The 27,920-nt window shown below is 38.4% G+C and overlaps 1 protein-coding gene across 2 annotated transcripts in view; it reads left to right on the forward strand.

Moving 5' to 3' along the window:
• The window catches only part of LOC115266987 (epidermal growth factor receptor), a 394,905-nt gene that overhangs the window by 275,566 nt on the left and 91,419 nt on the right, over nt 1–27,920 (forward strand). The window contains exon 1 of one of the 2 annotated variants that reach the window (XM_062850054.1): nt 19,340–20,626. The exons of the other annotated variant lie outside the window; for it this stretch is intronic. Coding sequence (XP_062706038.1) covers nt 20,419–20,626 — 208 coding nt within the window. The 5' untranslated portion in view covers nt 19,340–20,418. Of the gene's footprint in view, nt 1–19,339; nt 20,627–27,920 lie in introns of those variants that run through there. 2 annotated transcript variants of the gene reach the window in all.

Below are 27,920 nucleotides of genomic sequence, written 5' to 3' on the forward strand. Positions count from 1 at the left end.
TTGTCGGAATTCCTTATGGAAGCCCTGAGAGAATTCTTTGTGGAATCTCTGTGGGATTTCCTTGTGGAATCCCTGAGGTAACCCCTTGAAGAATTTCCAAACGGATTTCCTTGTGGAATCCCTCAAAAAATTCCTTGTGAGATCCCTGAGGGAATTCTTTGTGAAATCCCCAAGGTATTTTTTTGCGAAACTCTGAGAGTAAAATCCCTGAGGGACTTCCTTGTGGAATCCCTGAACGAATTCCTTGTGCAATCTCTGAGGGAATTCCTTGTGGAAAGCAGAAATTTTTAAATGAACTCCTGAAGATATTTCTGTAGAATCCTTATGCAGCGTCCCACCCAAGTAACATTATTTAGTTAAATAGACTAGAAATGGTTCTTAGAATCGCAATAAAAGCAATATAAAGGTTTAAGGTTTAATGACGGTTCTCAAAACCTTTACAAGACTAATTGGTCATCATAATGTTACTTGGGCAGTCGAATATCAGGAAGAACTATCGTTTGAATCTCTTGAGAATGATCTGAAAAAATCTCGGAAAAAAAATTAAAATAATTGAATCTCAGAAGGGATTTTTTGAGAAATTTTTGGATAAATAGCTGCAAAAAATCTCCTGAAAACCCTTTGTGGAATTCGAAGAAAACATCATTTAGAAATTTTAAAGAAAAATCTCCAGAGGACTTTATTGAAGTATTTCTGGTGCAATCTGCGGACGTATATCCGAAGACATAATAAATAAACTTCTGTATATCTTGAGTTAGTTAGGAATTCTTTTATCCTGACGAATTACCTAGAATTTTTTTATGAATAAATCTCCTAAGTTATTCATAGAGGAATGCCGAATAGATTTCCAGCGAAATCCATAAAGCAATATCTGTAGGAAATCCTGAAGGATACGCTATATGAGCTCCTGTAGATATTTCTAGAGGAATTCTTGTGCGAATCGTTGATAGCAATTATGCAAAAATCTGTGGACTGATTTTCCGGATGAATCCCTTCGGATTCCTGTACACATACCTGTGGGAATTTTCAATGGAATCCCTTGAGCAATTCCTGATAAACTTCTTGAATAAATACGTGTACGAATTTCCGCAGAAAGCTCTCTTAGATTTTCTGAAAAAAAAAACCAATGCAACAATTTATGTAAGAATCTTTGAAAGAATTTCTGTTGGAATCCCTATAGAAACTTACGATAAAATTTCTAAACGAATCCCTAGAAGAACTTCTGAAGTAGTCCGTGTCGAAGTTTCAGTAATAATAAACCATGGCAATCTACTTAAAAAGATTCTTGGAGAAATTTGTGTGGAAATTTTTGAGGAAATATCTGGTGGAAAAGCTGGAGATTTTTTTAATGCTCCCTGGAAAATTTTCTGAAGAAATCACTGCATGTGTATCTGAAAGAAACCTTCGTAGATTTTCAGACCAAAACTCTGATCCAATCAAGGTTTCTAAACGAACCTTCAAAAAGAATCCGTGGTAGACTTTCTGAAAGGAAATGTGGATTCTCTGAAGGAATATATGGCGCAATTTCAGAAGGCATCCGCATAAGAATTTATAAAGGAGTTCTTTGATTAATTCCTGGGATAATCTCTTTTAAAATCAACAAAATCGAAAGGAAACCATGATTTTTTAGTAGTATTCGCTGAAGAATTCTTGAAGAAATTTTCGTAGAAATTGTCGTACTCATTCTCAGCAGATTTTTTAAACCCATAGAAGAGGAACTTTGGAATAATATGCCAGGATATGCCAGGAAGGCTTTTTTTTTTTCAAGAAATCATGGATGAAATTGCCAGATTATCCTAAGATAATTTTCAAGACTGATAAGAGCAACGATGGACGGTTTGCAGAACAGCGTAAGGGTTTCGGGTGAACTATCCAGTTCATTCGAATCTCGACGGGGACTACGACAAGGTGATGGACTTTCGCCCAGGAAGGTGTTATGCGACGAGCTGGGCTCAACAGCCGGGGTACGATCTCCACGAAATCCACCCAATTTGTCTGTTTTGCGGATGACATGGATATTATTGCTAGAACATTTGGAACGGTGGCAGAACTGTACACCCGCCTGAAACGCGAAGCAGCAAAGGTTGGACTGGTGGTGAATGCGGCTAAGATAAAGTACATGCTGGTAGGTGGGACTGAGCGAGACAGGACAAGCCTTGGCAGCAATGTTACGATAGACGGGGCCACTTTCGAGGTGGTAGAAGAATTCGTCTACCTCAGTTCCTTGCTAACGGCTAACAATAACGTGAAATACGAAGGCGCATCATCAGTGGAAGTCGTGCCTACTATGGGCTCCAGAAGAAACTGCGGTCAAAAAAGATTCACTCCCGCACCAAATGTACCATGTACAAGACGTTAATAAGACCGGTGGTTCTCTACGGACACGAGACATGGACGATGCTCGAGGAGGACCTGCAAGCACTCGGAGTTTTCGAGCGACGGGTGCTAAGGACGATCTTCGGCGGCGTAGGAGAGCGGTGTGTGGCGGAGAAGGATGAACCACGAGCTCGCTGCACTTTACGGCGAACCCAGCATCCAGAAAGTGGCCAAACCCGGAAGGATACGGTGACAGGACATGTTGCAAGAATGCTGGACAACAACCCTGCAAATTAGGTGTTTGCTAACCATCCGGTTGGTACAAGAAGGCGTGGAGCACGATGGGCGGACCAGGTGGAGCGTGATCTGGCGAGTGTTGGGCGTGACCGAGGTTGGAGAGCTGCAGCTGCAAATCAAGTATTATGGCGGCAAATTGTTGATTAAGTATTATCATGAATTTGATGTTAACTAAATAAATGAATGAAATTAATGAATTTTCAAAATTAATCTTTCGATAAATTTCTCAAGGATTTCTTAAGATATTTTTTTATCTGTATTAACAAGATTTTTAGCCCTGGGCTAGTCCATTTCGGGACCCACGCTTTACTTCCTTTCCGAAGGAAGAACTCACATTTTGCGAGTTTGTCGGGAGCGTGATAGTCACGTGCTTTAACCATCACACCAGGTCCGCTCCACCTCTTTAAGATATTTGTGGTGGACTTTCTAAAACAATTCAAGAAAGATTATCTAAACCTTTTGATAAATGTTTGAAAAATAGCTAGTAAAATATCTGAATTAATCCCTATATGAAGCTAAATTCCTAATTCCTGGAGAAAATTTCTGAAAAAAATGTTGCATGATTTTTCAAATAGTCCGTGGCGGAATTTGTAGGGTACTCCTTGAATAAATGTGTGCAGAAATCGCAAGCAGCTTCTCCGACTTTGCTCAACAGTGGAAAATTTTGTGTAAAACATTATTCGATATTTTCTTGATTTTTTTTATCTATTAATGACACTTTACACTATGAAGTATATTCGTGTCAGAGGTTCTTGAGTTATGATTTTCAAAGTAGGTGGTATTTGTGGAAAATTATAATTTTCTGCTTGAGTTCTGAAAAATTGGGCAACTCTGATGTTCTTCAGTTCAGTTTTTGTTCATGAGCCCTACTTACACTCCCGTTCAAAAGTTTGGGGTCACCCCCTCAAAAACATGTCATTTTTTTAGGCCCATATCTCCGCCAGTTTGCGTCCGATTTCAAAACCCTAGGTTTCATTCAAAAGATAATAAGTCAAAGAAACTTTGAACATGATTTAAAAGAAACTTTTTCAAAAAATTTTGTATGTTAAACTTAACCCAAAGTTGCCAAATTTTCTAAAAAAATGAATATAAACTTACGGCAGTGTCGCTGGAAGTTGGGTCGACCAAATTTTAAGATGAGAGCGGTAATATGACCCATTTTCTATTGGCTTTCAACTGCTTTGTACAGAACTTAGCTAAAAAATCTAGAAAAAAAGTTATAAAGTAAATTAATCCTTGATGTCATCGACCAAAAGTTTGGGGTCACCCCTCAAAATGCTGTATCGGCCAAAAGTTTGGGGTCACTATCGTAAAACATGGAAAAGTGATTTGTTGATATATTTGTCATCTTTCATTCAATTTTAATTCTTCTTGGCTTATTTGAAACAAAATGAATGATACTTACTGCATAGACATTGAACCACACATATTTGTTGAAATTTACATACTAAAGTTGCCTCATTTTTTGAAGCGTGGTAAAATGTGCTAGCTTTACATAACATTTTTATATACAAAAATCGTCAAATACGTTAAGTTGAAGACATCAAACGTAAATTTAGTTAATTATCTTTGAAATGAGCCAAAAATAATTAAAATTGAACTATAGATGACGAAGATATCACCAAATCACTTTTCCATGTTTTACGAAAGTGACCCCAAACTTTTGGCCGATACATCATATTGAGGGGTAACCCCAAACTTTTGGTCGATGACATCAAGGATTAATTTACTTTATAACTTTTTTTCTAGATTTTTTAGCTAAGTTCTGTAAAAAGCAGTTGAAAGCTAATAGAAAATGGGTCATATTACCGCTCTCATCTTAAAATTTGGTCGACCCAACTTCCAGCGACACTGCCGTAAGTTTATATTCATTTTTTAGAAAATTTGGCAACTTTGGGTTAAGTTTACATACAAATTTTTTTGAAAAAGTTTCTTTTAAATCATGTTCAAAGTTTCTTTGACTTATTATCTTTTGAATGAAATCTAGGGTTTTGAAATCGGACGCAAATTGGCGGAGATATGGGCCTAAAAAATGACATGTTTTAGAGGGGGTGACCCCAAACTTTTGAACGGGAGTGTATGCAAAGAATTTAATAAATTCTTGGAACCTTCGTACCAATGTGTTCAAGAATAAGAAATCCCCTATTCTCAAATGATAACGCAGATCGCCTCAAAGTAATTCGTTATCAATCAAACCAAACACGTCAAACAGCCAATTTTCAGTCGAATTTCACACAGCACTTTTATAAACCCTACCATTGTACGCGGCTTCCGATTATTTACGTTTCCAACTTTACCGAGGCTCGTCTCCGACCAAGGGCTAGTTGGTATTCCCACGTTTTTGCGTTTGCAGTTGTACCATATTTCCAAGAAAGTTTTGCTTCCAAACGATAAAAATATTTGTTTGTTTGGATTTATTATCTGCTGGCTGGAATAGGAGTTTTGCATTTCAGGCCACCACGCCGCGTACCGGTTTGTTCGGAAAAGTACCCGCGCTCACAGAGCGGGGGTTTGATCGGCTTAAGCCACTTTGTAGTTTCGTGCGCAATTGCTATGGGGACTAGATAAATATTGGATTGGGGGGTTTCGCTTGCGAGATTGCTATTTGCTTCGAAGACTGTGTGACGTAGAATACTGTTGATTGTGGATTGCTTTATCTATCAATTACTTCTTTCTGGTGTTTCTTCTTCAGCGGAACTGAGCTTCCTTTCAGCTTGATGTTCTATGAACACTTCCACAGTTCTTAATTGAGGAGCGTTTTTTTTTAAACAATTAACAGTTGTGCATTTATGTATCATGTGACAGGTAATCTATGGCCAAAGATGTCAGAAAAATCCATCCCTCTCAGTATCGTACTGTTGTACAACAGTGCATTTACTGGCTAAGCTTATGCTCTTATAATATTTTACCAATTTATATTGGCCACTTAATACAACTTCAGCCAGCAAACATACTGTTCACTACATCATAGCTTATTACTAGTTTGGTGTTTTTGCTTTAAATCTTACCAGGAGATAGATCGTGAACTACATTAGACCTGATGACCTGACGAAGAGAATAAACAACTGAGAGTGATGTTTGTTATCTCTCTGCAAAGCCCAGTGGATCAAACCCAACCAACGCACTCAAACTCCTATTCAACACACCACAAACAGCTTGAGACCCATAAGTGCAAACCCCATCCATTGGTATTAGTGCCATGAACCGACTCCCGTGTATTGTGGAGTTGTTATTGACCGGCCATCATGAGTCTGAGTCGCAATGTTGTTGTTTTTTCCTCGTTCAGCTTAAATCCCATCGCATCGCCTTATGCTCAGCTCTTGCTCTTGCGGATCTCGTCGAGTTTTAATGTCTAACCCAGTCCAGCCGGTCGGTATCAAGCGCAAGAAAGGCAAAAAGCGAACGGACGTGGTGGTAAAGGTAAACCGCACCACCGTTCGTACCGTGCCGTACACAAGACACGAGGCATAGTGGTTCCCGTCTCGTACCGTCGTACCACAATGCCAGACCAGATTTACCTGTGGTTGCTCTGTGTCTCGGTGAGCCACTCTTTTCGAGGAACAACCGAGCGCGGTTGTCTGACGCGTAAGTGAGTTTACTTTGAGTTAAGGCTTTCGCGCATTGAGGCAACTGTATCGAAGCGACGACTTTTGGGCGCGATTATCAGAAAAAATCAAGTAACATCTAAAGACGATTGCAAAGAATATAGAAATTCTTTCGAACAACCAAAGATGTTCGTTTCGAAACCGTTTCAAACCCAATTCCACTGCAACTTTTTTCAGGAATGCGTTGCAATTCAACATATGGATGGCAATGAAACGGATTCGTTACAGCGTTTTGAACGCATTAGTTTAAGCGTGCCTTTACGGGCTTGTTTTGAAGGTGCGACTACACAACCGTGTTGTTCACACATCTAGCAAACCGATTTACTGAACGCTATGTCTTCAACCATATACAAATTTTTGCCAATCCTATAGTGGATAATATGTATAAAGCTCTGAATTTGAACAAAATTTCTCTTCCAACAAATAGACGTAGTTTATGAACAACCCATAATCTATATGTATTATGTTTAATCGAAATTACGGTGGAATGGTGACAGGCTGAACTGAAGAGCGGTGGTTTTTCTGTCGGATTTCTTTGCACAGCCGTTATTGCATATGCAATCTGTTTGGTTAGCACAGGGCTCTACTGACAATGTTGTTGTATTTAGCAACTTAGAAATGTTTTGTCGATGGTATTACAGCTCAAATGAAAATTTTAAATCAACCAGGTTCGGGTTTATAAAGCCAAAATAAAATCCTCTAGGTTTTTTTTTCACGGTTCCCAAAACCTCTTGAAAGCAAATTGAGGAATTCCACGGAGTCATGTCAGTCGATCCTGAGCGACCATTTCAAAAATATATGAAACTTTGCACAGTTTTTCAATTTCATCTAAATCGCCATTTTTCGATATTAAAACTTCATATTCATTCACGACTAACTTTTCAAAAGGGTGTATGCGAAAATAGTTCAAAAATATTCTAAAAGCTGTACAGCAAAAACGGATTGTTCGATTGTTATGAATTTTTCAGCAAAGTTAGATAACTAAATGATGATTCCTTAGAAAATATACACTGTAAAAAATTTATTTTTTTACTTTAAAAAAATATGATCTTTGTCACAAAAACTCAAATATCTCAAAACCCTATCTTTTTACCAACGTCAATTTTTTAGGGGAAATGGCCCATTATATCAGCTATCTACCATAAAATTTTGGTGATGGTAAACTGATAAACAAAAAAGTTATGACATTTCAAACATTTCACAATTTTTACATTTAGTAACAAAAAATTTTTTTTCCTGTGTAAATTATTTCGAGAATTATATTTTGATGCTGATTTTATTGTAAAAGCTACCGCCTGAATTGAACAAGTTGTTTTCATGATATTTTTGTTTGATTATTCATAATTACTATAGTATCTATTTGAAACTTAGACGCGGTCCAGTGTTGTGATCAAAAATATTGAGAGTGTCATACTTTTTATTGTACGTGACTGGTGAAAAAATCCCTTGATAGTGTTGAAAAGCTGTTGTAAGAAAAGCTGTTATAAGAAAAATTGAATTAAACTTATTTTTAAGGCAAAAGCTGTATAATAAAAATTTTATATACGCGTATACGTCTAGTTTATCAGCAAAAAAAAATTTACCTCCTAGAGAACAGACTTTATGATCGAAAGAATGCGAGTAACTTCAACAACAACAAATGCATGAGAGGTAGAATATTAAAAATTGTACAGTAAATTCTTTTTTCAGCCAAGCAAACAACACCGAAATAGTCTGTTAAAACAAATAAGTGATTTTGTTTATTATAATCTAACGAACAACATGAACAGTCGCTTTCTCAAAGGTCTTCAACTCAACGCTCTCTTGTAGACCGTTTGACGAAAAAAAATGTTCAAAAGAATTACGAAATCTCACCGAAAGCACCATAGATAAACTGGAAGAGACTGGTTATGCCCAAATGTCCACATTGAATACAAATTTACGCATTTGCACGTCCTGCCGTCTAGATTTTGTCAAACGAGCCATCTGTATATCATCGGTAAAGCAGGGCGCAGGAAGTTCGAAAACGACAACAACTGAGAAATTGCCAGAAGGGCTAAGTGCAGAGAGTCAAGCCACCGTACCATCAGCGACATCTGTTTAAACAATTTAATCACGCCCCTTTTCAAAAATGCTTTGAAATATTCTTCAACATCTATACCCATTTCAATTTTTTTGACGTTGCAAAACACGCTTTCAACATTCATCTTGAAGAAGAGGGAAAACACTTGTCCTCAAATGTAACAGCAAATTAATGAATAAACGACTAATGCGCGGAGGGCGTGATAAAATCGGAACATTACTGTACATACAATATACATAATACATAATAAAAACAGCTTGTATTACTCACGCAAGGCCATTAACAATAAAATCAACATCAAACTGCGATTTCCGGCCGAAATAATTTACACTGAAAAAAAATATTACTAAATGTGAAAATTGTGAATTGTTTGAATTGTCATAACTTTTTTATTTATTAGTTTATCATCACCAAATTTTTATGGTAGATTGCTAATACAATGGACCGTTTTCCCTAAAAAATTACGTTGGTAAAAGGAAAGGGTTTTGAGATATTTGAGTTTTTGTGACAAAAATTATATTTTTTAATGTTAAAAAAGATTTTTTTACAGTGTATATTTTCTTAGGAATCACCATTTAGTTATCTAACTTTGCTGAATAATAAAATTAGCATCAAACTGCGATTTCTGGCCAAAATAATTTACACAGAAAAAAAAAATTACCAGATGTGAAAATTGTGAAATGTTTGATATGTTATAACTTTTTTGTTTATTAGTTTACCATCACCAAATTTTTATGGTAGATTGCTAATACAATGGAATGTCTTCCCTAAAAAAATTACGTTGGTAAAAAGATAGGGTTTTCAGATATTTGAGTTTTTGTGGCAAAAATTATATTTTTTCTTGTTAAAAAAGATTTTTTTTTCACAGTGTATATTTTCTTACGAATCACCATTTAGTTATCTAACTTTGCTGAAAAATTCATAGCAATCGAACGAACCATTTTGGCTGTGCAGATTTTTGAATATTGTTGAACCATTTTCACATACACCCTTTTGAAAAGTTAGTCGTGATTCAAAATAAAAATTTGATATCGAAAAATGGCGATTTAGATGGAACTGAAAAACTGTGCAAAGTTTCAGTTCAATAGAAAATTATGAATTAAAAAATTTCCTTAATTTTGATGCTGTTGCTTGGAATCGCTCAATTGGTCATCAAGTTGTTTTTTTTTCGGAGTTTTATCAAGTTGATATTTATAATTTGCACCGCAGATGTTCTAACAATGAAAGTGACATATGCTTTGCATCTTATATAAAATATAACCTAGAGTCACAGTATCATTACAAAGGTAGCATTGGCGGAGGGAATGTTGCCTTCAGAAACCTTTCTAAATTCTCATAAAACCTTTTGACCCCTTATGAAACTCGCTTGAAAACAACTTATACCACATGTAATGTCCAGAAAGCCCTCGAAAATTCTGTGGCATCGAAATCATCCACCATTGCTGTACTGCTACCTAGACATAAACCTCAGCTTCTACTACGTATTATTTGCTGAACGCTTGATTATATGTTTGCTCACCTATTGTGCATAATCGACCAATTATTCAGCATTGTTGTTTCCCAGAAAACGTGTTCTCTTAAACCCCCTTAAAGTGCTGGTAGTTCATCGATTGGTTTTCGGCGAGAAATAATTAAAAACTTATTTGCCAGACTGTCCGGACGTTTCGGTCGATTTTACTGGCCTTCGACCATCTTCTGCGGACTAATCTTCCAGCCGCCTCTTCACTATCAGGCAGCCATAACTTTAACCCCCTTAAAGTATCCTGATACTCTTCTCAAATGTCCTATTGTACAAGCTTCTTGAAACCCGCTTAAAACTCCTCTGATAACCCTTAATCTCTTGACGTAGTCTAGTGATTTCCGAGAATCGAACGATTACTTTGTATGCGTATCATGTGTAAGCCTCCTCTTAGCTAATGCGCTAACGAAATCCAGTTATTGGATTATTGACCAACTTCCCCTATTACTTGATACCTGATGGGCTACAACTCGTTGCGGAGAGTCTACGCCCAAATATACCTCACACAATTCCTCTAGAGCAGCGTTTCTCAAACTATGGGTCGCGACCCACTGGTGGGTCGCGGGCTGATTTTTTGTGGGTCGCGAAGGTTTAGGCGTTATTGTAATAAATATCTACCTTAACTTTTTTAACTTATGTCAGAGAACTTATGAAAAACTCTGTTTAAGATTCGAAAAAAAAAACTCAAGAAATTGAGTTTTCCTCCTACTTTTATTCCCAAACTTCTATATTATTAGTCATAGTCCGAAGCATAACAAACAATAAAGCTATTCTGCATTCTAAAATCGATTCTGGATCGATGAAATTTATTATTAGAATATTTAGGATTCTAGCAAGGGATTCTAGTAAAGTTTAAGAATTTATCAAATTGTCTGTTCTTGAAGGATGAGTTCAATTTGGATTGGTGCTTACAATTTTCATTAAAAGGTAGTTTTACAATCCAAAGTTCAATAGTTCGAATTTAAACAATCAAGATATTGAAATCAGACAGAAAATTACTTAATTTCGAAAACAAACCATCAAACTTTTGGTTATGTCTACCGAAATATATGTATATTTTTGAGAACTTCCGTGAAGCTTAACTTTGAACAAAATTGTGAAATTCGGTAATATAAACGTTTTTGAAAATCACAACCTATGTAACCCCAAGAAAATAAGTATAATAAGTGTTTGCGAAGAATTAAAATTGTAGATTAAAATTTCCAGAAGGACTAAGCTGATAATCTAGCAGTACTATAATTCTGAAAATTCGTAGCGTAAATGTAGCGTCTCCTGTAGCAATCTGTTCAATGTATTCAAAAGATGTACACAAGAAAACACGATAAAACACGTGATATAAATGACAACGCATTGCACCTTCAAATTCTGCAAAAGTTGCCATCCTATCTTCAAAGACTTTGTGGAAATTTTATGTTTTTGTCCTAAAATGTGTGACAGAATTCCTGAAAATCTGTGGAGTAAACATAGAAAATTAAAAATGCTTGGAATGTAAATGTTACGTTTATCTCACAACGAAAGCGTTAAAATGTATTTAAAAAAACTGTCCCAATGTTCTAAAATGACATTTTTTGTGGAAAAACTTACTGGTGGGTCGCCAAATTCTATTACAATCCAAAGTGGGTCGCAGGGTAGAAAAGTTTGAGAACCCCTGCTCTAGAGATTCCTACAGGGGTTCATCCAGGAACTCCTCCAGGAATTCTTTCACGAATTTGCCCAAGAATTCCTCCAGGGATTCTTCCTGAAAGTTCTCCAGTGATTCTTCAAGAAAATCCTCAAGAAATTCCTCTGGGGATTTCTCTAGAGATTCCTCCAGGAGTTGCTTAGAAGATAGCTCAAGGAATTTCCCTAGAGATTTCTTTAGAAATTCTCTCAGGTATGTCTACTGGAATTCCTTCAGGAGTTCCTCTAGGAATTTCTCTTGGAATTCCTCCACGAATTTTTTTAGGAACTCCTCCAGGAATTATTTTAGAAATACCTTCAGGCATTCCTCCAGGGATTTGTATAGGGATTCCTCCATGGCTTCATCCAGGCAATCCTTCAGGATTTAATTCTGGAACTCCTCCAGGAATACGTTTAAGAATTCCACCAGTAATTACCCCAGGAATTCCTGCAGCACTTACCTCAGGAATTCTGGATTTCATCCAGGCATTTTCTCAAGAATTGCCACCAAGAATACCTTCAGGAATTACCCCAGGAATTGATCCAAAAATCCTCCAGGGATTCCTTTTCAAAATTCTTTCAAGAATTTCTTCAGTGATTCCTCCATTAGTTTTTCCAGGGATTCCTCCGGGAATTCTTCCAGGGTTTCCTTGAGGAATTTTTCCAGAAATTTCACCTCCAGGTATTCCTCCAAGGATTCCTCCAGAGATTTCTCCAAGGATTGGTTCAAGGGATCCCTCCAGGGTCTGGTAATATGTCCATGCCCCCGGCTGTTGAGCCCGGTTCGTCGCATCACATCTGAAAAGTAGGCATGAGAGTTCATCACCTTGTCGCAGTCACCGGCGAGATCCGAATGAACTGGATAGTTCACCCGAAACCCTTGATCAGTCTAGTCAGCTTCCCAGGAAAGCCGTTTTCGTTCATGATTCTCCGTAGCTCTGTGCGGTCGATACTGTCGTATGCCGCTTTGAAGTCGATGAACAGGTGATGCGTTGGGACCTGGTATTCACGGCGTTTCTGGAGAATTTGCCGTAAGGTGAAGATCTGGTCCGTTGTCGACCGGCCGTCGATGAAGCCGGCTTGATAACTTTTCACGAACTCATTCGTTTTCGGTGACTGGCGACGGAAGATGATCTGGGATAGCACTTTGTAGGCAGCATTCAAAATAGTGATCGCCCTGAAGTTCTCACATTCCAAATGTCGTCTTTCTTGTGATTGGGACAGATTACCCCTTCCTTCCACTGTTTGGTTTCCCAGATCCTGACTATCAACCGATGCGGACAGGTGGCCAACTTTTCTGGGCCTATCTTGATGAGTTCAGCTGCGATACCATCCTTACAAGCTGCTTTGTTGGTTTTGAGCTGGTGAATGGCATCCTTAACTTCCCTCAGTGTGGGAGTTGGTTCATTTCCGTCCTCCGCGGCACTGGCGTCGTCGTTTCCTCCGTTGCCGTGGGCTCCCGTGCCTACGTTCTCAACGCCGTTCAGGTGCTGATCGAAGTGCTGCTTCCACCTTTCGATCACCTCATGTCTGTCCGTCAAGAGGCCTTCGTCTTTATCCCTGCATATTTCGGCTCGCGGCACGAAGCCGTCGCGGGATGCGTTGAGCTTCTGATAGAACTTCCGTTTTTCTTGTCCACTTCTGTTTGTAACGTTCCACGTTCTGTCGGGTCCCTTGCTGCAGCATTACCGCCCTCGCTGCGTTCTTCTCCTTCAAAACCGTTCTGCACTCTTCGTTGAATCATTCGTTCCGTCGATTCCGATCCACGTACCCGATGATGCTCTCGACTGCGTCGTTGATAACGTGTACAGGGTGTCTGGAAAATTTGGAATTATCAGGTATTTAGTCATTTACCCTGAAGACCCCAGGAATTGTCAAGGAATTCTGTAGTCAATCAGGGTAGTTTTGATAAGCATATAATGTCACCAAGAAAAATAAGTTTGAATAAGACCAATATTCATAAATCTCTGATGAACTAAATGGGCATTGCTTGCGTTTCGTGAACAACCTTCATGGTTTTCGATTATGACAGGTCTTCGAGGGGAAGTTGGCGACCGAAACAGTGAACCTTAATGCGTTCATTTTAAAATTATGACAGTGGAGCGGACCTGGTGTGATGGTTAGAACACTTGACTATCACGCTGAGGACCTGGGATCGAATCGCACTCCCGACAAACTCGCAAAATATGAGTTCTTCCTTCGGAAGGGAAGTAAAGCGTGGGTCCCGAGATGAACTAGTCTAGGGCTAAAAATCTCGTTAATACAGATAAAAAAAAAAATATGACTAAACGCTTGTGAATTTTTTGGGTTAATTGTGGATCTAAGTGATTTCGTGATGAAATTTGCAGATTTTAAAAATAATGTTGTATGTTCTTAGACATTTGTTTAAGAAACCTTTCAGGTATCTGTTTCATTTCAGACGAAAATCGTGAATAAGTAAGTACATGCCGACGTTCTCTGAAGTAAGCCATAAATTCTCGGAATACCTACTATTTGAATTCAGAAACAAGCAATTAACGAATTGAAACAAATAGATACTCCAAAATTTTTAAATGATTGATGTAGATTCAGAACTCTCGGAAAAATGTCCGAAGGAATTCCTAACAGTATTAATTGAAAATTATCTACCAGAATATATGAATAATATTTCAACAAACTTCCAAGAGAAACATCTAGCAACTTTAAGTAGTAGCTTTTGTTAGATTCCTAGGGTACAACTCAAAAACTCACAGTTTTTTAACTTACCCCTGGAACCCTCCCGGAATTTTTAAATAATTTAATCCAAAAGTTGTCTGAATTCTAATTTTCCCTCAGATATTCAATACTTAGCCACCAAACAAAGAACCTACCTAGCAAGCTTTCTAGAATGCATCTTGGAATTTCTTTAGGAATTACTCCATGAATTCATACCCAGAATTGCATTAGGATTTCCTTCCGGGATTTCGAGGACTCCAGGAATCTCGATTGGAATTCTTGTTTGAATTTTCTTCCAGAATTTCTTCAGGGACTGCAGGGGTTCAAGACCTGATGTTTCTCCCAGGAGTTCCTACCAAAATTTTTCCCTGGGTTTCTCTGGAGATTCTTCGAGTAATGCCTCCGGAACATACTTCATGATCACATCTGAAAATTTATCCAGGGCTTGTTTTGCCGAAGTTCCTCCATAGATGACATTACTTCAACCCAAAATCTATAGAGATACCTAGCAAATTTTATGAAACTCCTGCCAAACTTCCTCTAGGATGAAACCAGAAATTCTTCCAGAGATTCCTGCCGGAATTCCCTCCAGTTTTTTTTTATTCAGAATTCCTCTGAGCATTCCTTCTGAGATTCTTTTTAGAATTCGTCCCAAAATTCCATGCTTCCTGGCTTCACCAGAAGTTTCTCTTAGGAATCTTATAGGAATTCTCACCAAGATTTCTCTCGTGATTCTTCGAGTAATTCGTCTAGAACTGCCTCCAAAAACGACTCCATGAGTTCATTCGAAAACTCCTCCAGTGATTGCACAGTGGTCCACGAACCAGATTTACGAGGAAAGATGCATTCAACGCCTTCAAATGAGTTTTTAGGCAAATATGGTATTCTACAAAGTTGTCCCTAATAATAAGGCCCTCTTTAAAATGTGCATGAAATTTAGGGTGGCCCATATCTTCAAAAAAATTGGGAACCAAACTTTTTTATTTGCAAGAATAATATATATTCTTCGGGATAGTATAACAGAATAATAATATACATTCTTCGGGATAGTTGTAGATCTATCAATTTTGAGCAAGCTTGCTGAAGACTTTTTTTTATGTAGCTTTAAAATTGACCGATCTAGAGGTATTTTTCTGAATAAGCTTAGAGTGGTTCAAGAAAAACCGGTTTTCTGGCGTTAACTTTTTCAGTTTCGATTTTTCATCAAAGTCGCCCAAGAAACACTTGTAGAGCATTTTAAGACGCATCGTTTCGTGCGCTGAGATCTTTTTTGTTTCAAATTTCTCATCAAAGTTGTCTAAGAAACATTTTTGAAGCTTCAAAAAACGCACATTTTCGTGCGTTGAGAATGATGCTACGTCATTCCGTTCAAAAGATATTGATGATTTTCTAGAAAAAATAGGCACTTTTCAAGTATTTTTCACTTGAGTTACAATTAAATAACACCCCTCTAATTTTTTGATATGTTTTATAACAACATTTCTTCGTTTGAATGCGGGCAAAAGATATTTTTTTATGTTTGCCCCAACCCATCATTAACCCCTTTTTAAAAAACTATGATTTTTTTTAAGAAAAATGCCTGTAACTTTTGAACCAAAAGATATAACGACCATCTCAGCGCACGAAACGGCGCGTCTTTGAATGCTCTACAAGTGTTTCTTGGGCGACTTTGATGAAAAATCGAAACTGAAAAAGTTAACGCCAGAAAACCGGTTTTTCTTGAACCACCCTAAGCTTATTCAGAAAAATACCTCTAGATCGGTCAATTTTAAAGCTACGTAAAAAATGTCTTCAGCAAACTTGCTCAAAATTGATAGATCTACAACTATCCCAAAGAATGTATATAGTTATTCTTGCAAATAAAAAAGTTTGGTTCCCAATTTCTTTGAAAATATGGTCCACCCTAATTTTCATGTATATTGAAAAGAGGGCCTTATTATTAGGAACAACTTTGTAGAAGATCATATTAAACTAGAAAATCATTTGAAGGCGCTGAATGCATCTTTCCTCGTAAATCTGTGGACCATTGTGGATTGTTTTGGCGCAGTTCCTCCATGGATGCCACCAGACTTCAGATGTTCCTGCCAGGAGTTTCCTCTAGGTTTTTTAGGATTTTTCTAAGGATTCTTCTCAGGATTTTATTAAGGCTTCCTCCTAGGATTCAGGGATCAAGGATGTGTGAGATTTTTCAAGAGTTTCTGCCAAAGATTGCGGATATGATTTGGGTCAGAATTATTTCCAGGATTTCTTCAGGGACATCGGGAATTCAAGGCTTTCGCAAGGCTTCTCCAGGAATTACTCTCGGATGTTATTTCCAGGATTTTGCCCTGTTATCTTGGAATTCTTCTAGGTATGCCGCCAGAGCTTCCTTCGGAGATAGCTCCAAAGATTTCTATCGAAATTCTCAGCAGATTTCGTTTTATTCTCCTAAGCATTCCTTCTAGGATTTCTCTTCCAGAAATCATAGATTTCTCCTGGAATTCCTCCCAGAGTTCTTTTAGAGATCCCTGCTGTGATTCATTTCAGAATTTTTCTGCAGCATTTCATCTGGGCTTTCAGAAATTCAAGTATTCCACCTTGAATATCTCTTAGGATTTCATCAGGGATTCCTACCCAGATTCTTCCCTGTATTCCTTTCCTGTTAACTGCGTTCTAATATACAAAGCATTTAAATTTGCACCAAGTCGTGAAGAATATTAACTGAGATTTTCCAATAAAATCTCAGCCCTGCGATCATCCTGCTTCAAACATCAAGAAATCTCAACAACCCAGCTTAAATCCATTAACTCTCCGGCGACAACTTCTTCTCCTGTGTAAAGCTTTCTCGCCATTCAGACTACAGTGCCAGTGTGTGCCGTGCCGTTTATGCCTATTTTTTCCTGCTCCTCATCCTAAAAGACTCCAGTCAGAGCTCTACCGAATCCCGAAAGGTATTTTTACAACGTGTGTGCTTTCCATTTCCAGTTCGTATCTGGTTACACACGCCAGGTATACCAACACTATGACCGCAGCACCAGCACTCCACCGACCAACCGACCGACCGACACCGACATCGACGTTGCGTTGTTGGATAAAATGCTTTTGCTTTCTGTCTCCTTACCATTTTACCACACCTGTCCGCTGCTACCGCCACCACCTCCGTCGTCGTCGTCCAGTATCCTGCTGGGGTTTGCGTCCGTCCAGCCAGCAGAATGCTTCATGGGTTTGCTGGTGGATTGGGTACAGTAGATTCTCGAATTGAATGGGTTCGTAAATACGTGATATACTGTTTTCGATTCTATTTTATGTTTTAGCTTGTTATGGTTATACTGTTTGGTTTATTTCTTGTTTACTTGTCTCCCAAAGAAAAAAGTTAAGTTTTGCGAGTTTAAAGAGAGTAAGTATCGATCCCAGATTCTCGGCATGAAAGTCAAATCGTGGACTGCTGTGGCAGCCCATTACCATGGAGCACTTAAATGACTTCGAACTGGCTGATGACGTTGCTCTCCTAGCTCAACGGCGCTCTGATATGCAGAGCAAGTTGGATGATCTTGCCAATCACTCCTCAGCGCAGGTCTTACCATCAACGTCAACAAGACCAAATCGTTGAATGTAAACACGGTCAATCCTTCCAGCTTTACGGTAGCTGGGCAATCAGTGGAGAATGTTGAAAGCTTCCAATATCTTGGTAGGCAAATGGCGGCCGATGGCGGCACCAAGATTGAGTATGGAAAGAACAGTATGGAAAAACAACCAGATCAGTCGACGCACCAAAATCCGATTTTTTAACTTCAACGTGAAATCTGTGCTGCTATACGCCAGTGAAACCTGGTGTGTATCAGTGGAGAACACTCAACGGCTGCAGGTCTTCATCAATAGATGGCTGCGGTACATAATTCGTGCATGGTTACCTCACAATTAGATCTCCACAGTGAATCTCCATCGTCGATGTCATCAAATGCCGATAGTGACAGAAATTCGGGGGCGAAAGAGGAGGTGGATCGGCCACACTCTTCGCAGGGGTGGAAACGAAATCTGCAAACAAGCGTTACATTGGAACCCAGCAAGACGTCGCAGCAGAGGCAGATCCAGAAGCTCATGGCGGCGCAGCCTCAACAACGAAATCAAGCATGTCGACAGAAATTTGACCTGGCCACAGGTCAAGGCGATGACTGGCTATCTCCCAGGATGGAAATCTTTCAATTCGGCCCTCTGTACCACCGTGGGTTGGGCACCCTGAAAGTAAGTTAGTTTTCGAAAGGGCCATAGTTCCTAGTAACATATGAGGATCATTAGAAGTTTGTATGTCCTGAAGAAGAGAGAACTAAGTGACCGAAACGTCAAAGTCAAGGGAATCCATATCCACTGCAAAACTAAAAAGCTGTTCTGTAGATTAAGGTACACCAGGGCAAGACAAAACACGAAGTTTTGAAATAGATTACAATACAATTTGGAAATTTATCCTTCGCTAAAAGATTGTTTGAAACAAAAACTATGTGTTATAGCGATCGAACTGCTTATCATCATTAGAAAACATCATGTTAACCCGCTGTTTCATCTTGCCCCACCCATTTCAACTTGCCCGGTGTACCTTATGCTCCACATGAACGCAAATCTGAGAGATTTGAGCTGTAATCTAGATTTAATAAGGCTTTATTTTTTTTTAGAATTTTGATGAATATCCGGTATTATTTGGTAATTATCTCTGGAGGTAGTTGGCTTCGTACAATAAATGCAGGGATATTACTGAACGAATTCTCGTAAGCCAGCAGTGTTTAATAATGGTAATATTGATAAATGAGGTAATTGCTATCTTAAAGTCTTGATAAAACCTGGAAAGTCACTAGGTAGTAGTTTGATCCCTAGTGAACGCACTATTTCCCAAATACCGTACCAAACTTCTCTGCTGTTTCCATCTCACCTGCGTAACTGGATCGCCATGGTTGCTATCGCCGTTGTCGTCGTCATCGTCGTCGTCTTCTGTCTTGGAACGCGTACCTGTAAAGGTGTGCGGCGCTGCTCCCGAGATTCTTTGAAACCATCAACGCTCGCCCGGTGCTGTGTATTGGTGTTATACTTCTTACGATGCGATACGATACGATACGATATGCCTTAAGCTTAAACTACAGTCTTTTCCCTGTGCTTACTACATGTACGATCAACCGGAGAGCGGCGAGAGCGCGATCGAAGAACCCGGTTTGGCCGGGGGTTCGCGCAAGCATTTAGTGCTCGTTAGTCGTTAGTACGAATTTCCATGCAAGACGGTGCGCAGGCGCGTCCGCGTTTTTCGAGTTTCCCCTACCCCGCATACATAGTACAGTGAAGATCTTGGCGGTCGCAGCGCAGCTTCCGATTGTGTTGATCTTTCCCGTTTTTTCCGAGCTTACGGTAGGCCATTGTTTTCCGGAATTTGGTTTGCAGGAGGAATTCCAACGTGAGCGCGCGATCGTATAGACACGCGGAGCCGGATCGTTTGTTTTGGGGTTCTTGGATCCGTTAGATCCGTCGGATGAAGGAATTTTCGAGGGGGTGCCAGATCGATTGAGAGTGATCTCAACGCTTGCCAACGAAGAAGAATTCTGCGCAGATTGTGTGGCGTAGAAATAGGTGAAGCTGTTTGTTGAGCTGTGGTGGGAGTGAACGGTTGAACGGAGTTTGGAACGTGGATTATCGGATCTCTCCGCAGCCGTAGCGAAGTGCGACACAAATGCTAAATACGAAATCAGTGTTTACAGTGTTTGGCCCGATCGTGCTTGTGTGGCTGTAAAATAAGGTCGTAAAAATCAAAACCGCTCGTGTGACACGTTTCGAAAGTGGCGGCGCTACGCCGTAACTGGGCGGGTGGGTTATGAACCCGGGGGTCAACGGGAACAACAACAAGTCGCCGAAGCCGTCGATCGATTACGATTGCTGTAGTCGCGTGGTGTGACCAATCGGTTGTTTATATTAGCATTCGTAGTGGCCCAGCGCGTTCGATTTGCTGTGTGCACGCGGGCAAAAAGTGTGGAATTCAACAAGTATCGGTCAAAACACAGGAATATGTAAATAGTTCGTGATATTTCGTCGGAAAGTCGAAGTGCGAAAAAGTTACCCAGCAGAAGAAGGCTGCATTGCGTCACGCTGTATTGCGTGAGCTCCTTTTTCCAAGAAGTGATCGTTCACGTTGCTTTAGCGTGGCAGAAAGCTAGTCTTTTCGTAAATAAATCTAGAATCTAAGTTAATCATGAGTTCCCGAAGCAGCTAGAACTTGTCTGCAGACTGGGACCGAAGTTAGTAATGCGGACAGTATGAAGGGATACAACACAAGTATAGCGGCAGCCGTCTGGCTGCTGTCCACGGTTCTAACATTGAGTATACTGGCGAGTTCGTCCCACGCCCGGGAACGACCAGTCGGCTATGAAGTCTACCGGAATCGCCAACAGCGGCTGCAGATGGAACGCGAAGCGCAACAAAAGCGACTGGAGGAGAAGAACTCCGAGTTCGTCAAAGGCAAAAGTAAGTCTCACCTTTTCCCATCGCGCCAACGCGCCCGATCGATCCGATTTTATCGAAACAAACACTTTTATTTGGTTAATCGAACCTCGGCACGATAAACTCGTGCAAACAGAATACGTTTCTCTTCGCCACAGTCGCACGTTCTCAATCCAGAAGAAGCGTTTCTTATACACTTATCGTGGATTCCGTTTTGGCTGCCCACAGCTAAACCTCCGAGCCAGAGCATATCTCTCGTATCAAAATGTCAACAATAGAACATACCCGCAGTCGTATATTTTTTATCAGCAAACAAAGTCATTTTCCTCGGTCGAAGCTAGACCACGACGAAAGATAAACAGCAGCCCGCTTGAGTGCAAACATACCTACAGATACAACATCGTCGTGGACGACACATATCGAAAGGGCTCGAGCCCAGCAGACACAATCGATGGCGTTGATAGCAGGCACACGGGATCTTGGGATGCCGGTGTTCGGGCAAGCATAACCAGTCCGCCGAAGTGTGTTATCGATCACAACAGCACACGTAGTTATTGGAAATTGGGACAATCGGGTGTCTTGGAAGGGCTCGACAAAAATAACGACGACAACGACGGAGTAAGATTTGTTGACAATGGGGCAATTGATTCTCCAATCGAAGACGAATGGAAATTTTTATGAGGGTTATGATGGCGAGTCCAGTCAATGTCGGACCAGCAACGAACTGTCTGTTGCGAAGTTCCAAATAAAATAAGTATGAGCCTCTCCCCAGAAACATTATTTAGTCAAATTGGTTAGAAGAGGTTCTTAAAACCATCATAAAACCAAACTAAAAGCTATAAGGTTTATTGACGGCTCTAAAAACCTCTAGACGACTAACTTGTCATCAAAATGTTACTTGAGCTTGAGCAACTTAAGAGCTGGTTTAGATGCCGCTCGGAACTTGTCTCTTAAACAGCCAGAACTTTATATGTACTTTGTGGAACTGAAAGTGTGTTGCGGTGAAAGATTACAGTCTGTTACTTAAGTTTGCAGAATAAAACGAGAATAACTACAGTTATGGCTGTAGACATGAAGGACTGAATTCCAGGGCAGTTTGGATGTTCCATCGAAGTCCAAAATTATGCAACAATGTCTATTGAAATGCATTCCTGTGCATATTTTTTTTTAAATCTTTTTTTGTGAATTTTTACCATTATCTAGGGTAAGTGTTCCAATTATGGCTATAGTACCAATTATTCGCCATAGTTGATTTTCACCCTTTAACGATGTAAATCAACAATAAAAAAATGTGAACAACAGATCACGTTCACAAAAGATGGTTGCACTTATTTAAACTACACATTTTGCTCAAAAAATGGTAGAAATAAATCATTTCTCTTAAAATTTCGGCTTCCTTGCACCCTTTTTCGCCATAGTGTACCAATTATGGCTAATCCCATAAGAAATGCATGCAAATAGTGCGAAAAGGAACCAAAGTTAAAAAATGTAGCCATAACTGGTACAGGGTTCCTATCATTGGCACACGCTGTAATAAATACTAAAAGTAGTTTTGGCTCCGTTTCTATATTTTTCCTGTAAAGTATAGAAACTAAGCTATCTTTTAACATATTGATGACATACGTTGGTCTTCTTGTTATTTTTGTACAAATAGTTTTCCTTAGGTAGTGCCATAAATGGTACAGGCACCCTAGTTACTCATAAAAGATTTCAGATTGTTTTTTTTTAATTCCTCTTTGAATTCCTTAATAAATATTAGTACACGGGTTCCTTCAGAAATTTCCCCTGGGAATCCTTCAAGGATCCCAAAGGATGTCCTGCAAGAATTGCTACAGAATGTACGTGATTGTAATGCTTCATGTTTTTCTCCAAACATTTTTGAAAGAATTCCTCCAAGAATACTATCAGATTTCCTCCTTTGAAAATTCTTCAGAATTTCTTCTAGAAATATTCCATGATATTCTTCCATTTCATTACTTCAGGGGATTTTTCAAGAAATTCAACCAGGGATTTCTTCAAAAGATGCAATTCCAGGAAAAATTCTTTCGGTGTCCGGCCATTTGGCCGAATGCCATCTGGCCGAATGATCGTTTGGTCGAAAGCCGTTTGGCCGAATTATATTCAAAAGAATTCAGAGGAAGTTTTTGACATTCCAACTACCAATATGATCATCAGAAATATTTCCTTCTTTAAATCATTGGCTATTCTTTCTAGTTTTGACATTCAGGGATGAGTTGGCGTTGAATCTGTCAATATTTTATCAAAGATTTTTCCTTCTTTGAATCATAGGCTGTGCTTTCGAGTTATACTGATGCGAGAAATTGCCCATTTATGGGCCCATATAGCCGAGGCGGTAAACGCACGGGTATTCAGCATGACCATGCTGAGGGTGACGGGTTCGATTCCCGGTCGGTCCAGGATCTTTTCGTAAAGGAAATTTCCTTGACTTCCTTGGGCATAGAGTATCTTCGTGCCTGCCACACGATATACACATGCAAAATGGTCATTGGCAGAGGAAGCTCTCAGTTAATAACTGTGGAAGTGCTCATAGAACACTAAGCTGAGAAGCAGGCTTTGTCCCAGCGAGGACGTTACGCCAAGAAGAGAGAGAGAGAGAGAGTGATGCGAGAAATTGTGACATGGTCATTTAAGTTCATCATTTATTTTCGGCCAAACGGCATTCGGTCAAATGACGTTCGGCCAAATGACGTTCGGCCAAATGACCCAGAACCATTCTTTCAGATGTTTCTCTAGAGTTTTCCCTTAGGAATTTTTGAAAATTTTCTATGAATTCTATCAGAAATTATTTGTAGATTTTCTTGTCAATAAATTCAGGGATTCTCACAGGCATTTATTTAGACATTTCTCCACAAAAAAACAACAGATTTTTCATCAAGTTCTTCTTGAATATCAACTGTACCTTCTTCTGTAGTTTATGCAGGGATTCCTGCAGATATTTTAAGAGATTCCATCAGAATTTCCTCTTCAGATTGCTCCAGGAATCTCTACAGAAACTGTTTTTTCTTGGTGGTACACCCAGGGTAGATCAAAAAGTTTCTCAAGATTTTTTTTTTTCTAGTAAGGATTTATGGAATGAGGAATATTCTTAAGTAAATTCATCATATTCATCCAGGAACGCCTCTAGAGATAACGTAAGAAAGGGCTTCGGGAGTTTTAGTCTGAGAATCCCTACAGAAAATTTTCAAGATTTTTTCTAAGCAATATTCAAAAATAATCGCAGGAGTTTTTTAAGAGAATCATTTTGACAATGCTTCTGAGATTTTCTTAAAAATTACTTAAGAAATTCTTTCAATAATGCTTCCAGTATTTTTGTGCAATTTCTGGGGAAACTTCTGAACAACTTTTGAGGAAATACCTTGAGATAGGATCCCAGGAGATGTTTGTGTCGATACCGCTGGAGCAATTTCTTAAAAGAAATCTTATAGGCAATTCTGGAGGAATTTCTGTAGGATTTTTTGAAGGAATTGACGGGCGCACCCATGAAAGAACTCCCGAAAGAATTTCTGTATGATTTTTGAAGAAATTTTTGGAAGAGTCTCTGGAAAACTCTTGAAGAAATCCCTTGCTGAAATTCCTGAAGAAATCACCACAATTCTGGGAAAGTCTCTTGTGATATTTTTGAAGGAATCTGAGCAGAAATGTTTAGAAGAATCTCTGAGAGAATTTTTGAAGAAATGTCCAGTAAAGTGTTTGTAATTTTTTTTTATGAATTAGAGGAATACATGGGGAAGTCCCAGGGAAATTCTTTATGGAATACCAGAATGAATTTCTCAAGAACTACCTGAAGAAAAATTTGGAAAATCGTCAAGAAACCCCTAGGTGTATTTCCTGGAAAAGATTACTGACCAATTTTTAAGAAAATCCCCAGACAAAATTTCTGGAAGATTTTTATAAAGTATTCCTGGAGCGTTCTGTGTGCATACTTCAGAGGAAGTTTCTGGAGATACGTCTAGATAAACTTATATAAACATCTCTTAAAAAATACTCTTGAAAATTTTTAAAAGGAATTTAAGTAGAAATGCTTGTGAAATATTTCTAAATTAATTTCTTAATTTGTGAAGAAATTCTTAAGATTATCTTTTAATGAAATACCGGAGATTTTTTCAGGAAAATATGAAAGGAAATCTGGAAGAAATCTTGATGGTATGCCTTTTTGCAAAGATCTGTGCCAGAATCATTGCAAGAAATAATGTTAGAATCTCTGAAGGAAATTTATTTGAAAATTGTTGTCTGAGAATTCCTACAGAAAATTTTCAACATTTTTTCTAAGCAATCTCAAAAAATAATCGCAGGAGTTTAAAAGAGAATCATTTAGACAATCCTCCTTTGATTTTCTTGAAAAGTTCTTCAGAAACTCTTTCGAAAATTTCATTTATTTCAATATATTTTAAGTTTTTTTCTTCTTTTTTTCCTGTATTAACGAGGGACTCACGCTTTACTTCCCTTTCGAAGGAAGAACTCACCTTTTACGAATTTGTCGAGAGTGTGATTCGATCCCAGGTCTCCGGTATGATAGCCACGTACTTTAATTATCACACCAGATCCGCTTCACAAATCCTAGGAGATTTTTCTTTCCATACAGCAGGAGCAATTTCTAAAAAGAATTCTTGTTGAAATTTCTGCATGAATTCTTGAAGGTGTTTCTCAAGTTGATTGTTTGATTTGTCTTTATTAAAGAGACTTTCAGCCTTTGGCCGGTTCGTCTCTTGTGTTTCTCATGGAATTATTAGACGCACCCTTGGAAGAATTTCCGTAAGAATCCCTGTAGGATCTTTGAAAAAAAATAGAAAAATTTTCGAAAACTTCGGAAGAAATCTGTTGCAGTAATTTCAGAAGATATCCCCATAATTTTGAAAAAGCCTCCGAAGATATTTTTGAAGGAATCTGAGTGGATATCTCTGAGAAAATCCCTGAAAGAATTTTCGAAGAAATGTGCAAAAAAAAATCCAACTTGAATGAATCTCTGGAGGAATGCTTGTCCCAAGGAACTTCTTGATGGAAACCATAAGGAATTTCTGAAAAAGTACCTGAAGCACAATTGGGAATTTGTCGAAAAATCCCTTGGTGAAATTCTTGGAAAAGTTTGTCGACAAAACTACAAGAAAATTCCAGGAGAAATTATTTGACAAAATCCCTGGAGGATTTTCTAAAGGTATTCCTGCAGTGTTCAGACTTATTGATCGCACCCTTGAAAGAATTTCCGCAAGAATCTATGTGGGATTTTTGAAAAAAAAAAAATTGAAGAAATCCCTTGCTGAAATTTCTAAAGAATTTGTTAAATAAATTTCTGAAAAATTCGATTGGAAAACTTTTAGAGGAATCCCTTAATGAAAATAGCCGCAATTCTGAAAAAAGTCTCTGGAGATATTTCTGAAGGAATTTGAGCACAGGTTTCTTAAGGAATTCCTGAAAGATTTTTCGAAGAATGGTCCAGTAAAATCTAAAAATTATTCTTGAATGAATTCCTAGAGGAATACATTGAGTCCAAGTGGTATTCTTGATGAAAACCAGAAGATGTTTTTTTTTTGAAATCGTACCTGAAGAAAATTTGGGAATTCATCGAGAAATCCCTTGTTGAAATTCCTGGAAAAGTTTATTGACGAAAATTTATTTCTGAAAGAAATTCTAGAGCGTCCAGAATTATTGGACGCACCTTTGGAAGATTTTCCGAAAGATTCTCTCTAAGATTTTTGAAGAATTTTTTTGAAGGAATCCCTTGCCGAAATTCCTGAAGAAATCTTTACAATTCAGAAAAGTTTCTGATGATATTTTTTAGTAAAAATTTCTGGAAGAATTCCTTACAAAATTTTTGAAGAAAAGTCCCATGAAGTCCATGTGAAAATTTCAAAATTTATCTTGAATGAATCTCTAGATACAATGGACCTGGATAAGTGCTAGGTAAACTCTTGGTGGTATACCAGAATTAATTTCTGAAAAAACAATCTTGAGATTCCTTGGTGGAGTTCCTAGATCAGTTTATTGATGTATTTTTATGAAAATTTCTTGAGAAACATATTTACAAAACTTCTGGAGGATTTTCTGAAAGTACTCCTGGAGGGTTCTGTCAGGGATACCAGATGGTTTTTTTGAAAAATCTGTATCACTCTTTTCGAAAATCTGTATCCCATATAAATTTTGCGAGAAAAATCTGTATCCCTTCCAAAAATAAAATGGCTCTCTAGCTCAGAAATCTGTATTTCATATAAAACAATATCTGTATGGGTGCTCAAAAATCTGTAGAATACAGATAAATCGGTATATATGGCATACCTGGGTTCTGTACACATATTTCCTGGATACACGCCCCGACAAGCTTCTGTAAACATCTCTAGAAGAAATTCGGAATATTTCAAAAGTATTCCAGTAGAAATGCCTAAAGAAATTCTTAAAGTTACCTTGAAAGGAAATGCCGGAGATTTTTCCGGGAAAACATGGAGGGAGATCGGGAGGAAATCCTAAAGGTATGAATTTCTGCTGGCATCTCCAGACTAGAGGAATTCCTGCCTGGATCCTTGAAAGTAATAATGTGAAAATCACTGAAGGATTATAATGATAAATCCTTGAAGGAGTTGCTGGACATAATCCTGTGGGTTTTTTTTTATGGAATCTGTAGAGGAAATACCTGAAGAAATCCATGGAAGATTTTATGAAATTCATGAAATAATATTTGAAAGACCTTCGAACACAATCCGCGTAGAAAACATAGAAAGAATCCCTAGAGAAATACCCGAAGTATTTTCTAAACAAATTTCTAAAGTAATCCCTCGTGAAGTTTAAAAAAAAGCCCACGGAAATTGACCCATAAGAAATCTTGGAAACATTTTTGGGAGACATTTTTGAGGGAATATCTAAAGGAAGCCCTGTAACGATTGCTAAGGTTCTGAAAAAAATCTAAATAGATTTTAAGACAGAATTTCTGGAGCAAATTCTAAAGGAACTATGGACTGATTTCTATAGATGAATTTTGACAGCAATCCATGGAAGATGTTCTAATCGAACTTTAACAAAAAAAACCTGTGGAACGCTTTCTGAAAAGAATTCCTGAAAGATTTTTCAAAAATATAAAGCAATCCATGGAGCAATTTTAGAAAGAATCCAGCGGCTCCTGAATTAACTTCTCATTTCGGAGGAATCACTGGAAGAACTATCTGTGAAATCTCTCCGTAGGAATTTCGGCATTTTTTTTAATTACCTGGAAGATTTTCTAAAGGAAAATTTGGATAAATTTCTGATTTTTTCAGGAATTGCACGTGTGAGGTTACAAGAAAATAGTAATTTCTGGGACTTTGACATAGTT

Source organism: Aedes albopictus, chromosome 2, assembly GCF_035046485.1.
Source record: "Aedes albopictus strain Foshan chromosome 2, AalbF5, whole genome shotgun sequence".
In the NCBI taxonomy this organism is placed as follows: Eukaryota; Metazoa; Arthropoda; class Insecta; order Diptera; family Culicidae; genus Aedes; species Aedes albopictus.